The sequence below is a fragment of the Ochotona curzoniae genome, unplaced genomic scaffold, assembly GCF_017591425.1.
Source record: "Ochotona curzoniae isolate NIBS_2020 unplaced genomic scaffold, NIBS_Ocur_1.0 contig_4514, whole genome shotgun sequence".
In the NCBI taxonomy this organism is placed as follows: domain Eukaryota; kingdom Metazoa; phylum Chordata; class Mammalia; order Lagomorpha; family Ochotonidae; genus Ochotona; species Ochotona curzoniae.
The window spans coordinates 4,886,211-4,901,887 of NW_024466312.1; the positions used below are offsets into that span (position 1 = coordinate 4,886,211).

The 15,677-nt window shown below is 53.3% G+C and overlaps 1 protein-coding gene across 3 annotated transcripts in view; it reads right to left on the bottom strand.

Moving 5' to 3' along the window:
• TNS1 (tensin 1) overlaps window positions 1-15,677 on the bottom strand; it is a 263,601-nt gene that overhangs the window by 52,740 nt on the left and 195,184 nt on the right. For all 3 annotated transcript variants that reach the window (XM_040986491.1, XM_040986490.1, XM_040986489.1), the window contains exons 17-18: window positions 13,932-13,997; window positions 12,850-12,966 (exon numbers count right to left, since the gene is read on the bottom strand). In XM_040986491.1, the coding sequence (XP_040842425.1) occupies window positions 12,850-12,966; window positions 13,932-13,997 (183 nt within the window). The remainder of the gene's footprint in view (window positions 1-12,849; window positions 12,967-13,931; window positions 13,998-15,677) is intronic.

A 15,677-nucleotide genomic window follows, 5' to 3' on the forward strand; every position in this document is an offset into this window, starting at 1 on the left:
TGGCCATGTGGGGAGTGAACCAGTAGATGGGAGATATCTTTCTCTGTCTCTTTCCTCTCTGTCTCTCTGCCTCTTAAATAATAATAATTATAATTACTATTATAGTAATTATTATTTAAGAAACAGGCTTGGTTATGGTTTGCTTGTGATCACACTGCCAGTCTGATGTTCACAATCTTTCTGCTTCTCAGAGACGAAGAGAAGGAGGTAAAAGGTTAGGGCTTGGAGGATCCAAAAGCCAACAGGTAAGAAGAGTGGCCAGAAAATCACGAGGCTGGCTCAGAACCACCTGCCCAAGGCCCTTGACCTATGAGAGCAACATCACTCACAAATCCCCCTGGGCTCGCAGTCCAGGAGGCTTGCAAGGCCCAGAGCACTTCTGCAAACACTCAGGGCACTGCACAGAGCAGGTGTATAAGACACACTCACAGGAACATCTCTGCACTCAGGCCCCATCAGCAGCCGCACCTAAGCATTCCACACCAAACTGGCCATGGCGGTTTACAATACAGCAATACAGCTCCCATTACAGTCAGGCCTGAAGGGGGCTGCTGCTTCCTTTATCAAACTGGCCTACCAAGTACAGGCTGGAGTGACCACCACTGCCCCCTCAGAATTAACAACACAGGGGGACCCTGCTGCATGAACAGTGCCAGCTCAAGCTTTTTTTCCTCCCTGCATTGACAAGATGCACCAGCCAATTCTCGAAGGTTCTCAAGCAATCCACAAGCAGGGGAGGAAGGAAGAAGGGCAAATGAGAAGCTGCAAGTGTTCATATCAAAATCTGATCTCATTGCCCTCCCCGGGAGAGGCGAGCAGACACCACAGAACACTTTGCTCTGAGCAATTTTTAAAAGCAATCGAAGCAACACAGACACTGTCTGCTGTCAAGGCAGAAACACTGAGTCTTGGGCAGCTCAGCGCCAACCAATGACAGCTCCACTGCCCGGGCTGGGCCGGCAGCTGAGTGATCCAGAGCTTGAACAAGCCTGGGGGCAGGCAACTTGTGGGAGAGCAGTCCACGGGTCTGCCCTCTTGGCACATCCAAGCAGAAAAGCATCATGGGTGCAAAATGATGCTCCTCGATGGAAGTGACAACAGGAAAGACAAAGAAAAGGGAGCTTGAGGCAAGACTCCCACGTCCTCTTTGCACAGAAAATGTACCAGGGCCTTGTTCTCCCATATCCACAAGCCATGGTCACTCACCCCACCCAGACAGGAACCTGTGGAGGAAGGAGAACCTTCTGCTGCCCTTATATGATTGCCTCTTGGCATGGCAGGTTCCCAATCTGCCAGTTGCTGCCTGAGGCTCCTACTCCCCAGCCCTGCTTGGCCTCCTATCTCCAGTTAACCTCTGTATGTCAAGCAGGCTCTAAGCAGTGCAGTTCAGCAGTAACAGACTGAAGACTGAAGGAGCCAGAGGACTGAGGGGGTGATTCTGGGTGGGCCTCCATCTGCCCCACTGTGCAATGGGAGAGTCCAATCAGCAGCCCAGCTGTCAGTGCTCAGGGCTCCAACTCAGAGAAGATGCTCAGTTTGGTGCCTCTGTGCACCCCTTCCTTCCCGCCTGTTTGTTTGCCTGGCTCCAGTCCCACGTGTAGCCAGGGCTATTTCTGCAGCAGCCACGAAGCCCCTAGGGTTGGGACTTACAGGAAATCTGTAAATACATGCCAGCCTGCAGAGGTCCCCAGGGCCATGTGGGGCAATAAAGAGGCTGTTTTATTTTCAGCCATGAAGTTGCTGAAACCCAATGCCAAGAGCTGGCTGACCCAGCAGATGCCGACATGCAGTACCCCCACCCCGCCCCTGGAGCCAACCAGCCCCCAGGCTGGCGAGGGAAGGGCCAGGCTCAGTCATCTGCAGGTGCTGCCGGTTGGCCTCTCCCTGCCCTGCCACTGCCCTGAGAGGAGGAGCATCCCAGGCACAGGTGTAGCCACAGACAGAGCTGCACAGACCAACTGCCCATGGTGACTCAGCTGCTAGTCCTGGAGCAGTCCAACTCCAGGGTGCTGAGGCAGAAGAACATCCAAGCTTATCCCGACCCATGCTGTGCAAGCACAGCCAGTGACCCTCCCTCTCTGAGCCTGTTGCTTCACCTATGAAATCAGAAGGAGCTCATGAGGATGGGCATGACAGCATCTGGGAGCACCTGACAGCCCTTCACACAGGGAAGGTTTTGACAAAAGGAGGTGGCAAGTGGGTTTCCCTCCTAATTCTTGCCCATGTCGCTGGCGAAGACAGGCAGTTACTGCAGCCCTCACAGAGGGCAATCTGGTGCCGTCCACCCAACAATTCCATCTCCAGAAGTGGATCCTAGACACACCTGCATAGACAGCAAGGCTGTGCAGGGAAATGCAAGATCAGAACCCACCTAAGTGTCCGCAGTATGCATGGTTTCAAAAAAGCACTGAATACAATCCAGTGCAGACCACAGGGGAGATTCGGCACGAGCAGCTGGAAAGCTCTGCTGGAGGGAATTACAGGAAGCTTTTCACACTGTACCATTCCACAAAGGGACTTAAAGTAAAGACTTCATCTTACAGCGATGACCGACCCCACGCCAGCTGGTTGGTCCCCATTGCTTCTCACCTCATCTCCTAACAGAATCTTGGGTTTGGGCACTCCAGCTTCAGGGCTGTGGCTTCCCAAATGTCTCACATGGGCTCATGCCTTAAGATTTTTACACTTGTTACTCCTGCTGCCTGGACCACTCTCCCCAAGATATTTGCTGGGCTGACCCCCACCTCTTTCAAGTCTTCCACATGGTCTACTCGGTTTTAACATTTCCATTCCCCATGCCCACCCCTACTCTGCTCTACTTCTTCCCAGAGTATCTGCCACCTTGCAACATCCTCTCTGACTTGGTCATGATGTCATCATGCTTCCTCTGCTAGGATAGCATCACCACTGAGAGGTGCTCTTGGTCCTATCCACTGTCGCATCCTCACCATGCTGAATAGTGAGTGATCACCCCAGGAGGCATTCAGTAAATGTCTTCTCAATGAGAGCAAGTGACGGAGGTCAGCCACGGGGCCATATACTGTGCCTTTCCTCTCTCTTTCTGCAGTAGAGTGTACTCAGTCAGAGTCGTGCCTGTCACCACGTCATCCTCACATGCCTGTGTTCTGTTGGCTCAAATGCAGGTGGCCAGAACCCCTACCATGGCGTCACTGGTGACTAGCAGGGACACAGGACCCATGGAGACTCACTGTGCGGTCTGGAGCAGAGAGAGGGAGTCACTAGGGGTTGGAGGAAGGAGAACAGGGACCAGGGCCAGGCATCTGGATGACACCAGGGACAAGCTGCACCTGATATCCACGTAGTTCAGACATTCAGCCAGAGGCCCTGGTGAAGAATACAGCTGAAGAACTGGGATGGCTGGAAGGTGAACTCACTCACACATGCAGAAGCACCACCTGGGTGAGGATGCTTAACCATGACTTCTGGATAGTCGCCACTGAGCTAAGCCACAGGATTCTCTCAACTCTCAACCCTGTAAAAAAGTCACTCTCCTCCCATTTTACAGGAAAGAACACTGAAGCTCAGAAGGACTGAGTGATGTGTCCTGGACAAACAGCAGGCAAGAAGCTAGGCTGGGGCTTGACCCCAGGCAGTCTGGGTCCCCAGACCATGTTCTCTACCCCTGAGGTGTCTCCCTTGGGATGCGAGCTGAGCCCTTCTCAGCACAATGCTATGGTCCTCCCTTAGTGCAAGCGGCCTTCTGCTGAAACTGTTGTTAGCTAAGCAACTCTGGTAGGACGCAAAGAGGTCTCTTGCCAGGGGGAGCGGAATGGGGCAGAAAGAGGGAGATTTATAGGGGATGAATCATCCTTGAGCAGCTGGGGAAGGGGAGGGAGGGAGAACATGAAAGGGAAGAAGGACTGATCACTTGCCAGACCCCAGATCCATTGAACTCTCTTCCCGCAAATGGCCTCAGAACTGTCCATCGGACAGAAAGCAGGGGCTCGTGACGGGAGGGGATCCGGAACCAGAGGAGAGGGAGGCAGGGGGCAGGCAGGGCAAGAAGTGGCCTGAGGGGGACCGGCCGAAGGGTGGGTGTGGCTGCTCAAAGGCTGCTGGATAGACAGAACCCAGACAACAAGCAAGGAGCAAGCTGAGGCTTGTCAAAAAGCCATGCAGGCTTGGCCTGCACCTGCACCTGAACATCCTAGGGGCAGGAACAGTGCTGCAGGGAGAGAGCAAGGACCAGGGCACAAGGAACATCCAGGGTCTGAACAGGTGCAGCAGGGAATAATCCAGAAGGGGAACCTTCCTCTCTAAGGGCTGGAGGCTAGCCTGGGGGGTTAATTAGGTTGCTACAGGGCTGGAGTCAAGCACACTCCAAAACTGGGGGTAGCCTCGGCCTGGCCTCTGCCCAAGCAGGGTCTGAGTGCCAGCTGCAGTTTCTGTAGGCATGACCCGGGGCTGGGAAGAGAAATAGCGGCCAAGCTGCACAGCCATGCATAGTGGCTGACAGAGACTGAGTCCACCAGGACAGGAACCTTGGGCCTGCGGCCCCTCCTGCCACAGTTTCCTGTGATGTCTTTCCCCTTGATCTCCTTCTGACAAAGGTGTCTGCAAAAGCCTGAAAAGCCAAACAGGGGCTAGAGGGGCGCAGAGGTCCCTGTACCCCCTCAACAGCAGCAAGCCCAGGGGCTGGCTGCCTCCCTCAGTCCCACACTGCCCCTGGGCACACTGTACCTTCTCTGCCTCCTCCAGAACCCAAGACAGAGCAATCACTAGCAGAAAGCCTGGCAAATCTGACTGCTTTGCTCTTCCTCCACTTTCCAGTCTCAAACAATGTCCCACACCAGAGAACTCTCCTATTCTAAAATCCCAGGACCAGCAAGGTGGCACAGCAGCAGGTACAGCAACTGCCTATGACACTGGCATCCCATATGAGCACTGGTTTGTGTCCCGGCTGCCCCACTTCCAATCCAGCTCCCTGCAAATGCCCCTTGGAAAGCAGCAGAAAATGGCTCAATCCTTGGACCCCTGTACTCCTATGGGAGAAACCAGCTCCTGGTCCTGATTTTGGCCTGGTCCAACCCAGGCTGTGGTAGCCATTTGGAGAATGAACCAGTGGACTGAAGATCTCTCTCTCTCTCTCTCTCTCTCTCTCTCTCTTCCTTTCTCTCTCCTACCTCCATAGCTAAATAAAGTAAAATAAATCTTTAAATAATTGGTTTTGAAAATCCCCTCCTCTCTGTTCTCTTTCCCCCACAAGGTCTGTTCCCATGCAGCCCCTCGCCAAGCCATCCCTCCTGACCACTACACTACTCCAGGGGCCATGGCACTTGGCCTTGGACTGGGGGTCACAGTCCCTGTGCAGTTCTCTGACATTGTCCCTCCTCCAGACAGCCTGGGCATCACTCCATTTACCCCTGCAGCAGCTCAAGGCCCGCCATCTGAGAGGAAGGAAGAAGAGAAGAAACAGGGAGTGCAGAAGGGAAGGAGGGGTGAGAGGCAGCCTGGACTAAGTGAGCATCTGATGAAAGAGCTTCAGGTTCTGTACTTGGAAGGATTACAGTTGGCATCCAGCCACCCCCCCACCTCCCGCCGGCCCCAGCAGCATCTGCAGGTCTGGTGGGAGAGCACAACGGATCGGTTGCTGAGGGGGAAAGGGTGCCCACCCCCTACTTAGCAACCGCCAGCTAGACACCTGAGCAGCAGAGAGCAGATTATGCCACCAGGCTGCCAGCCAATGCCGTGGACCCGCTTGGAGCGGAGTGTGGTTCATGCCCTCCACCCACCCTGCACCTGATGGCAGATTATGGAGGCTTTGGCACAGCCATGCAGCAGGATATTGTCTTACGGCAAGTTCCTGCCCTGCAGCCTGCCCTGCAGCCTGCCAGCTCAGGGTCCCCAGTCTTAAATGCAGCCATACCTGACAGACAAGGAGCTGCACTAAGTGGGTGACACTGGCAGACACTGGAGTCAGGGGTGACATCTTTCTTAACCACAAGGCCAGCACACCCTTGCACTTGACTTCTCAGTACTCCTATTGTTTTAGTGACTCAATGTAAGACCTTCCTCTTGGAAGACCCTTCTCAGGAAGCCAAGTCATCCAACCCTGGTGACCATGTGGCACCCACCTCCCTTTGGTCTCCCCTACCTCCCACAACTGATCCACCATCTGTGGGCAGTTCTACCACATAGCTAACCCTGACACCTCCCTGCTGCACTCCAAGAATTTTCTCCTTTGTGACCTGATAGAGGACAGCAGTGGCCCCCCACACACCCTCAAACTCCTAGAAGTCATAAACCACACTCAGGTGCATTAGTCGAAAACAGGACTTCCCAGGACCACACTTAGAAATCCAGCCCTCAAACTCGATGCTCAGAAACCAGATCTGGGAGCCTTAGGCCCCATCCCTGAATTCTTTGAGACAACCTGCAATGTTATACCCCTCTCCTGCCAGGATACCCTCCCCTATCACATGCAGATGTTTAGAAGTCAAGAATACCAAAATCCAGAGAAAACAAGTCCCATTCCCCACTGCATACTCTCTCTCCCACAGTCCCACAGTCACTGGGCACGGGGACTACGTTCATTTCCCAGCTCGGGGCCTCCTTCCCACAGTCCTGTATCCATCCAGCCCAGAGGGGGAGGCAGAGGAGAGGACCATGCCGAAAACTGAGCTGGCTGGGAGGCAGAACTGGTGGGGAGTTTTTTCTTCATTTGTGCCTGGGATCAGGCTCTTCAGGCAGTGTGTACACCAGGACTAAGGTTGGAAAGAGATCAGCCTTACAATCAGAACATAAACAAATAACCTCCAAGGTCAAGATCAGTAAATGACAAGGGGCAATGCAGACCTCTGAGTCTGGTTGAGCTCCCTCATTCTGGAACCCTAACATCACTCATTCTAGATCTGTTCTTGAATGAAATTCTTGCCTTTGGGACAGGCTTTTAGTCCAGTAGCTGATAGGCCAGGAAAGATGTCTGCATTCCATATCGGAAGACTGGGGTTCAACACAGCTCCACTCCTAGCTCCATTTTCCTGCTAGCACAGACCCTGGGAGGTGAGGCTCCAATCACTGGGCTCCTACCACCTTCAAGGAAGATCTGGACCTGGCCTCAGTCTGAGCAAAAGGGCATAGCAAGCATTTGGGATTTGGGAAGTGAACCACTGATTAGGAGCTTCTCTTTCTCTCTTGTTCTCTTTCTGTAAATCTGCCTTTCAAATAAAAAAATTTAAATAAATAAATAGGAAAATAGGAGCTGGCACTCTGGTGCAGGAAGTTAAGCTGCTACCCATGACACCAGCATCCAATATGAATGCCAGTCAGGTCCCTACTGCTCCGCTGCTAATCCAGTTTACCCAGGAAAGCAGCAGAAGATCATGGCCCAAGTGTTTAGGTTCCTGCAACCCACATGGGAGAACCTGTCTCTTGTGGTCCTTTGGAAAGTGAACTAGTGGATGGAAGACTCTCTCTCTTTCCCTCTCTCCTTCCCCTTCTGCTGTAACTATGCCTCACAAACCAATAAATACATGTTTACAAAGATAATAAAATAAAACCATGGTGGTGCTTGTATAGCCTAAAGATGCTATAACCCAATAAATCAAAATACCTGCAACAGGTAAGGGCACAGCATCAACATATTCCAATGTGGCACTTAAATGCATTCAAAGGGAAAAAGACAGAGAGAAGGCTGTGGACTGTTCTGTGGCTCTGACCTGTGCTTGGGTTCATATCACAATGGCGGAACATTCAAGAAGGGAGAAATGACAGGAGGCGTGTGGGAGAGTGCACAGTCAGGCTGCAGGTCTCCTGGGCTCTGCTGGGATTACGCCAAAAGCGTCTTCTGGCCATAGAGAATCAATGCAGCCAGGGAACCACAGAGGGCTATGTGGGCTACACCAGCCCCCTCAGTGGCCCGTTGGCAGGGACCGGGAGAGAGAGAGCTGGCGTGGGTTCTCAGATCTCACCAGCCACCTGCAGCATGCAAAGTTGAAGCAGGAGGTTGTTGCAGAGAGTGAGCACTGGCTGGGCTGTGGAGAAGAAAGGGATGTGTGTACCTGAACAGAGTTTGAGCCCAGCCAGAGGAAGCTGCATGGTTTCCAGAACCTCTGATTCTCCACCCTATCCCAGGCACTACAAGCAAGACAGGCAGCACTGCACACCTCTGGAACCTTCCACTGGCAAAGAACTCAAGCGTCTTCTCGCCTGTGCCTCTGTCTCCACACAAAGCATGCCCATGCAGCCTCACTATAGTGCCAGGCATGCACCTTTTTTCTGCTCTCCGCAAGCCTAAAATGCATTAAGTCAGGGGAACACACACACACTCACACGCGCGCGCGTACACACACACACAGGTAGGAGCCAATAAGAAAAACAGGTGGTAAGGCATACAAACCTTGCTGTCTCTGGTGACAGCATCCCATATGGGCACCAGTTCTAGTCCCCAATAGTGCATCCTTGCACATGCTCACAGGGATTCCTGAGTGTAGGTTGGGACAGTAAGGACAGGGCTACAGGCTACAAGGGCCTACTACCTTGTCAACAGCCCCTAGAAGCAAAGCTGAGCTGGTGGCCACTGCCCAGGGAGACCCAGCTAGGGACCCATCCTGTTCTCCCCTCAGCCTGTCTTTTGGCCCTGGGCAACCTGCTGCCCTGACTCCTCATTGGCCCAGCACAGTCATGCACCCCAGCCCCTCTCTGTCACATGAAGCTCTAAGCAACTCAGCATCGGGCAGTGTGTAAGTGAACAGGTGAACAGCAAATGACTCAGGCCTCTGGTCTTCTCAGAGAACAGAAGGTGCCCATGTGACCAGGCCAGGGTGCCTGCTTCCCACAAGCCTGGCCCTGGAACGAATGCTCTAGAGGAATCTGGAGTCTGTTCTGGGCAGCCCAGGCGAGCTGCTGGGGAAGCCAGGAGCTGGGCATAGGGCTTCAGAACTCAGGCCAAAGCACTAATGGGGCTCCTGGAACTGCAAACTGTGCCATCAGCCAGAGTGCTGAGCCGCCAGCTGTACACCTCCTCCCGGATCGGGACCAAGGCCTAGGGCATCTTCTTGCACATAATCAGGGTATGTGAGGCAGGACTGGTCCTCCTATGCCCCAGATCCATATACGGAATGGGTTTTAAGATTGGGCTTAAAGGGATGCCAAGGACTTGGAGTCAGATCCCCTGCCGACTCCTTCTCTCTCCCCAGCATTCCAGTGGCACTGGTGCCCACCTGAGCTAAGCTAACAGCCGTGGGGCTTCCATACATGGTGGGTTGGAAGGGGTTCCTGCCCCTCGGACGAGTCCCTTCCCTCTTGGGCCTCAGTATACGTGTAGTAAACTTGAGCCTGAGGCTGAGGGCACTGCAGATGTCAGATGTCAAGTTAAGCACAGGGTCCCCGGGAGGTCTTCTGCAGCAGAGAGGAAATGGCACATGCTCGGATGCCAGGGCTAGCTACCCCTCATGCCTGCCCACCTGCTGGGAAAGGGGAGGAGAATGGACACAGGACTGGGGCCACTCAGGAGGACACAAGCCAGAGGTGGCATTTGCTTCTGCTGCCTGGCTCAGGGACACCTGCCCTCCCCTCGGCACCGCTGAGCAGCCTCAGGAGAAACTAGCCTGGCCTCTGCTGCCACTGCTTCCTTGCGGCTGGCCTGAAACGCACACGGAAATGGCCCTGTCTCATCCGAAGTACTGTGGCCCCCACAAGCCGGGGGAGGCTGGCTCCTCCCTGCAGATTCCTGCTCTGTGGTGGGAGCAGGGGGCTTCAGCTGCTGCATGCTGTGAAGTCCTATTTATGCACTTGCCTGCCACATGGGAGCCTGTGGTCTCCTTGTGGCCCCACTCCCTTCAGCACTTACTTCCTCCAGTCCCTTCCTCTCTCACACAGGCAGGCCACACACACACACACACAAGAGGACCCAGGCAGGTGCCCAGAGAGGGGGTCCTGGTGACATCATAGGCAGACCGGCCCTTGATGAGCTTGCAGCCCCTCCAGGGCCTAGTTTCTCCACTGGGACCCTGTGAGCATTAGATGAGGGCCTGGCACCAAGGCTGGGGATTGGCAACTCCAAACCCTTCCTCAGCCATATCAGCAGAACCCCTGTGGCCTTGACAGATACACCCATATTGATTCACAAGCCAACACCACAGGCAGCTCCTCTTCACTTAGAGCACCCACATGAACCCATTTCACAGCCCTGCAAATGGAGGCACTCAGGGAAGCATCTTGTCAAAAGTCAGACTCTCAGCCACTGTGCTAAAAACTGCCACAATAATCAGGTGACATCACCATCCCAGTTCCACAAGTGACAGATTAAGATGACAGAAAGGCTAACAACACCTGGCCCAAGCACATGCGGCTGGTAGAGATGGAGCTCCTCTTGCCTATTTTGGTAAAGGCAGGGTTGGGATGTGGAACCCAGGCCATCTCCAAGACCCCTGGAGCCCTGGGGCTTAGGTGCCCTGGTCTCAGCTAGCACATGGGCAAACTGAGGAATGGGGACTTGCCCTTAACCAGCAAGACAGACACAGGCCTTCTGCTTCCTTCTCAGGATGGTGGGCCAGGGAAATGCTTCCACCTAGAACCTTCCAGGAGTGCCACCAAGCATTGGCAGGATAGGGCTGTGGGCACTGCCCATGCACCAGGACTGTGCCAGCTTCACATCCCGATCCCCGGGGTGAACAGCAGGGAGCGCAGGGGGCAGCCTCTCCCCAGCCTCATGTCTCCCAGCCCCCGGTCAGGCCAGGCCAGGGTAGAGCACAGGCCAGGCGGAGGGCCAGCTTCCCAGCCCGCAGACAGGAGCCCCTCTGTCCCCCATGACCTTTAGCTAGCCCAAAGGTCAGCAGCCTCCATCGCCCTGCCCCAGGGAATGGGTTGGAAAAGAGAGGACGGACCAGGGCTTCTGGCGCCGGCCCCGCCTGTCTCCTGGCCTCGTCCGCTCCTTCCTGCCCACAGCCGCATCCTCCCCAACTCTTCTTGCCCTGAATGATTTTACCTTTTATTTGCCCAGCACTTTCTGGTTTACTTAATGTTTTTACATTTATCAGCGTGCAGAATCTGCCCCAGGGAGAGATGGGAAGACATTACAAATTCCTCCCAGTTGCCAAGTGTTCTTGGTAAAAATGCAAACATCCCCAGAATGAGCTGAGCAGCACGCGGAGGGAGCAGGGTGTAGCATTCTCTTGGGGTGCTCAGTGCCAGGGGAGAGAACTGCAGGGGGAAAATAGGAGTGCTTTGGGGATGCCAGGTTTTGTGCCCCAAAGGTTCATGTGCTGAAAACTTGGCTCCTAGTGCACCAGCACCCAAGGGTGGTAGAACTTTTATGAGGTGGAGTATAGGATCTGGTGTTTTGGCACAGCGGGTAAAGCCTCCATCTGCAATGCTGTTATCCTGTATAGGTGCCAGTTCATGATACAGCTCCATGCTAATGACCTGGGGAAGCAGCAGAGAACAGCCCAAGTTCTTGGGTCCCTGCACCCACATATGAGACCCGGATGAGGTCCCTGGCTCCTGCAGCATCGGAGGCTGCAGCCACCTAGGGAGTGACCCACTGGGTGGAAGATTTCTCTCTGCATGTGTCTCTCTCTTTCCATCTCTCTAACTCCAAAACAAATCAATATTTCAAGAAAAGAAGGGGAGCATTGTGAGGGGTGGTGAGGTCATGAGGGGTGACCGCCATCCTTTGGTCCACACTCATCTCTTCAGAGTGGGTTCAGTATGTTGGGACCGGATTCTTTACATGCATGTTGTTATACACCTGGATTTCCCTGGCTCACTCTCTTGCTTCCCTCTCTCTCCCTGGCCCCTCCTGCTAACAAGCCATGAGGCCTGTACCAGGAGCCAATCCCATACCTCTCTTGGACCTCTAGGGCCCTTTGTCACAGCAACATCAACCTGTCCAAAACAGACGAGCCGCTCTCTGCAAGGTGGGAGGGAGAATCCTCAGCCAAGAAAAGGTTGAAAAGACTCAGAGGGAGGCCCCAAATCCAAGTCCTCGACATGGGATACAGGAGACGGGGTGGTCCTGAGAGTGCAGGGAGAGGGTGCCCATCACCCCAGTCTGCCCAGCTACACTGAGCTGAGAGGAGAAGCTGCAGGCCAGTGTGGCACATTTGGGTTACAGGGTTGAGTAAGCGAGTGCTGCCTCAGTTACCCCAAATGCAAACAACCATCTAAGCATCCTCCTGTTCCCATCTTCTGAGGTCCCATAACCAAAGCAGAGAAGGGCGGCACCTCCAGAATCCTGGGTGTAAGTCCCCACACCTACCCCATCACACACACATCCAGGGAGCCACAACTAAATACACCCACAGGGCACATGGAGCTTGCTGAAACATCCCGCAGTGCAGCTGACCGCAAGGCGTCATTGTGGGGTTTGGGAGTGAAATGAAACACATATTCATCTCCATTCCACAGCTTCCTCTGCACATTTCAGAGGTGATCGGTTCACTGCCAGCTGTCAAACATTTGCATTGGCTCCTGATGAAAGCTACTTGGCTCTGAGGGCTTGCGTCGCTGCATTCCCAGTGTCCTGACCCCACAGAAACCAAGCCTGCAGACACTCCCATGGCGGGCATGGGTACACAGCAGGAGTGGGGGCTCTCGGTGTCCACTGTCCTTTGGGCAACCCTCCCAGACCACAAGCGGTTCTTAAAAACCCTTTCTCCCACCGACAGATCACTCGCCATCCATGGGACTCACCTGGCCCTGACAGTGTACGTGGCCACAACGTTGTTGTCGCAAGCTCTGTCCTCACACTTCACAAATACACCTGCTTGTCTGCCTCTGCCTCCACCCAGCTACACATGCTCACTGCTCTCTCTCCCCTCTGAACCCATCTGGCTCGGAAGCAAATCAAAAGAAGGGAAGGGCTAGAAGGCCCCGGTGGCCGCCTACCCTCCATGCCATCTTCTCGCTGTCCATTGAAGTTGTCATAGGAGTCCCAGCGGATAAGGGGATCAGAGGTGTTGTAGTCCACAGACACACTGGGCCCGTTCTCCAGGTGTTCCATGCCTGGGTGAACAGGGCAGGGTAAGGGGAGAGGAGCCATGGGTCAGCAGGTGGAACACACAGTAAACCCACAGCCTCCTCCCAACCCCTGCGGGAGTTTCAATTTTCTGCGCCTGAGGAGGGGAAGGAGGGACCCATGGCTTGAGCTGGTTGGAGAACCCAGGGCTCTGGTTTCCTGCACATTCTTGAAGAGGCTCACACTGGGTCACAGGGGGAACGTCAGGACACACACTGAGGGTTGGAGATGCACATCCTGCTCTAGGGAAACCTGGGAGGGCTCCCTGGCTGGGTGTCAGAGTCACCCTGGGGTGGGAGTGGGGGCAGGACAGAGGGAAGGACAACGCAGCCTCGATGGTAAAGTCACGTCAGGCACTCCCTTGTCTCACACCCAGGATGCTCTCCGCTCAAGACAGAACCCGAGGGGAGAAGTGGGGAACTCTCCCTGGCCATCGGAAGCCTGGCTCCCAGACAGGCCTTTAGGGTGCACCACCTTCCCAACCAGGCAGGGCCATCTTCAGCCTGCCTGGAGCCCAGCTCCATCACCCTGAAGCCTGCGCTCAAATAGACGGACAACTGGTCTCCCCACACAAGCCACCAAGAGGCCCACAGGCTATTATTAAATGGCCTTTGGGTTGCCACACCTCAGTGTTCAGAAATATTCCTCCGGGTCCTTCCAGAGCCTGTGAGTGTCCCCCAACCCCTTCCTCCCCCCACCATGACCCTCTCAGTCTCAGACTATTAACAGGATGATGACCTAAGGAAACTAGAACTGTTTGTCCAGCCCAGGGCCTCTGTGTCTGCTTTCCTTTTTCGCAGTTTATGTCACTAGTTCATGTTTAGCTAGGGGTCCACTCAAACACCCAGATCCTTTTCTGCTGGCCTGCCTTTCCTGACACAGTGGCAAGTGGGCCAGTGTAGTACAGACCGGGGAGTGGGGGAATGGAGAAAAGTGCTAACTCGGGGCATACCTTGGATCTTCTCTGGCCCATAAGAAAAGACAAACTCCACTTTGCCATATTCTGGAAATCGATCATCTGGGGCAAAAACAGACAGACAAGGGAGACAAAAATGGGCAATGAATTCCCAAAAAACAGACCACTTGCTTTTTAGAACACAAGAAATACTTGTATACATGATGATTAAGATGTATCTATGTTAACAAACACACATGCATGGGATTATACACAAATAATCTGCACACTCCAGCTCCTACCCTCCTTGCCAGAGGTCACCATTTCTAACCATCTCTATTTTGGTCCACTGTCACTTATCTACAAGCCTCTTCAAATAGCCACTATTTCTAGACATGAATTTTAAATAATCTCTACCAACTCACCACCATGAAGACCAATTTGGCCCATTAACACTCTTCCCACCTTCTTTCCTCTTAATTCTCATTAGGTTATTATATCTATTTTTTTTTCTACCAACTACCTTTTACATTCTAAGCACCAACATTAAGTCTCTCCATTTTCCTGACTTCCCATTATATGCAAATGGGAAATATGTGACCCTCCCTCTGCCTTTCCCAATCCCACATTTACTCTGTTGGCTAGATCTTTCTTTTCCATGAATACTGGCAGCATTCACAATTACAGCAGCATCCTCCACGTGCCCTCCCAGCTCCAACGCTAGTAAGACCCATCACAGAAGCATTGTTCTGCACTGAGTCCTGACAGGCTCCCCATGGAGAGGCCTTCCCTCCTCAAGGCCTGGCCCTGCTCCTTGCTCTCTGTGCAAGCTCAGTCTGGGCACCAATCGCCAACCATAGCTTGTAGGAAGAGGAGTTACAGCAAGTATGGTATCTGTGCATATATACATCCTTCATACTGTCATGTCTGCATGCAGGGCCTTGCACATGCCTGGTACATACAGACACACAGTGATGGTTGGTAGAGAGAGGGAACAGATTAGTGGATGATGGATAAGTGGCTGGCTGTGTGGATGAATTATGGATGTACGGAAGGAAGGAGAAAGAGGAGATTTGAGTGGAGGGATATGTGGAAAGATGAATTGATTGGGTTGGGAGTAGATGGACAGATAAATGAGTGGGTGGATGAATGGGGAGATGGACAGATGAATTGTTGGATGTATCGATGGGTGATTGTATGGATGGATGGGAGGAATATGTGGACAGATGAGTGGATAGGTTGAGTAGGATGATGGATGATTGCGTAGATGGATGGCTAGTTGAATGGATTAATGGGTGTGTAGTTGGGTGAGTTGAAGGATGGATGGATGGATGGATAGATGGATGGATGGATGGATGGATGGATGGATGGATGGATGGAGGATGAGTTGGGTGGGTAGGTGGATGAATGGGTGGACATGTGTATTTTAATGATCTGAGCTTCAATGTAACATAGATAAAACTTCAAACAGATAAAAGAAGCAAATGACTTTCCCTGAACACTTCTTCTCTTGCCACCTGTCTCCTACTGCTCTCCCACTTTAGGAGAGAAATGCTCCCTGCCCGCTCAGCCTTCCCATTCAGCAACACACTTCAGCTCGCCAAGGCAGTCACCATCCTTCACCATCCCAGCACTCAGTACTGAGCCTTACACAAAACAGAAACCCAAGGAAGGGTGGCAAAGTGACTGTCACCAACAGGACATGTGGAACAGATGGGGAAAACCAGGAAGAGACACAGGGCAAGGAACAGGGTGATGGCCAGGGGAGGGACAGCAATTTGCATCCACTCCACATCACAACCT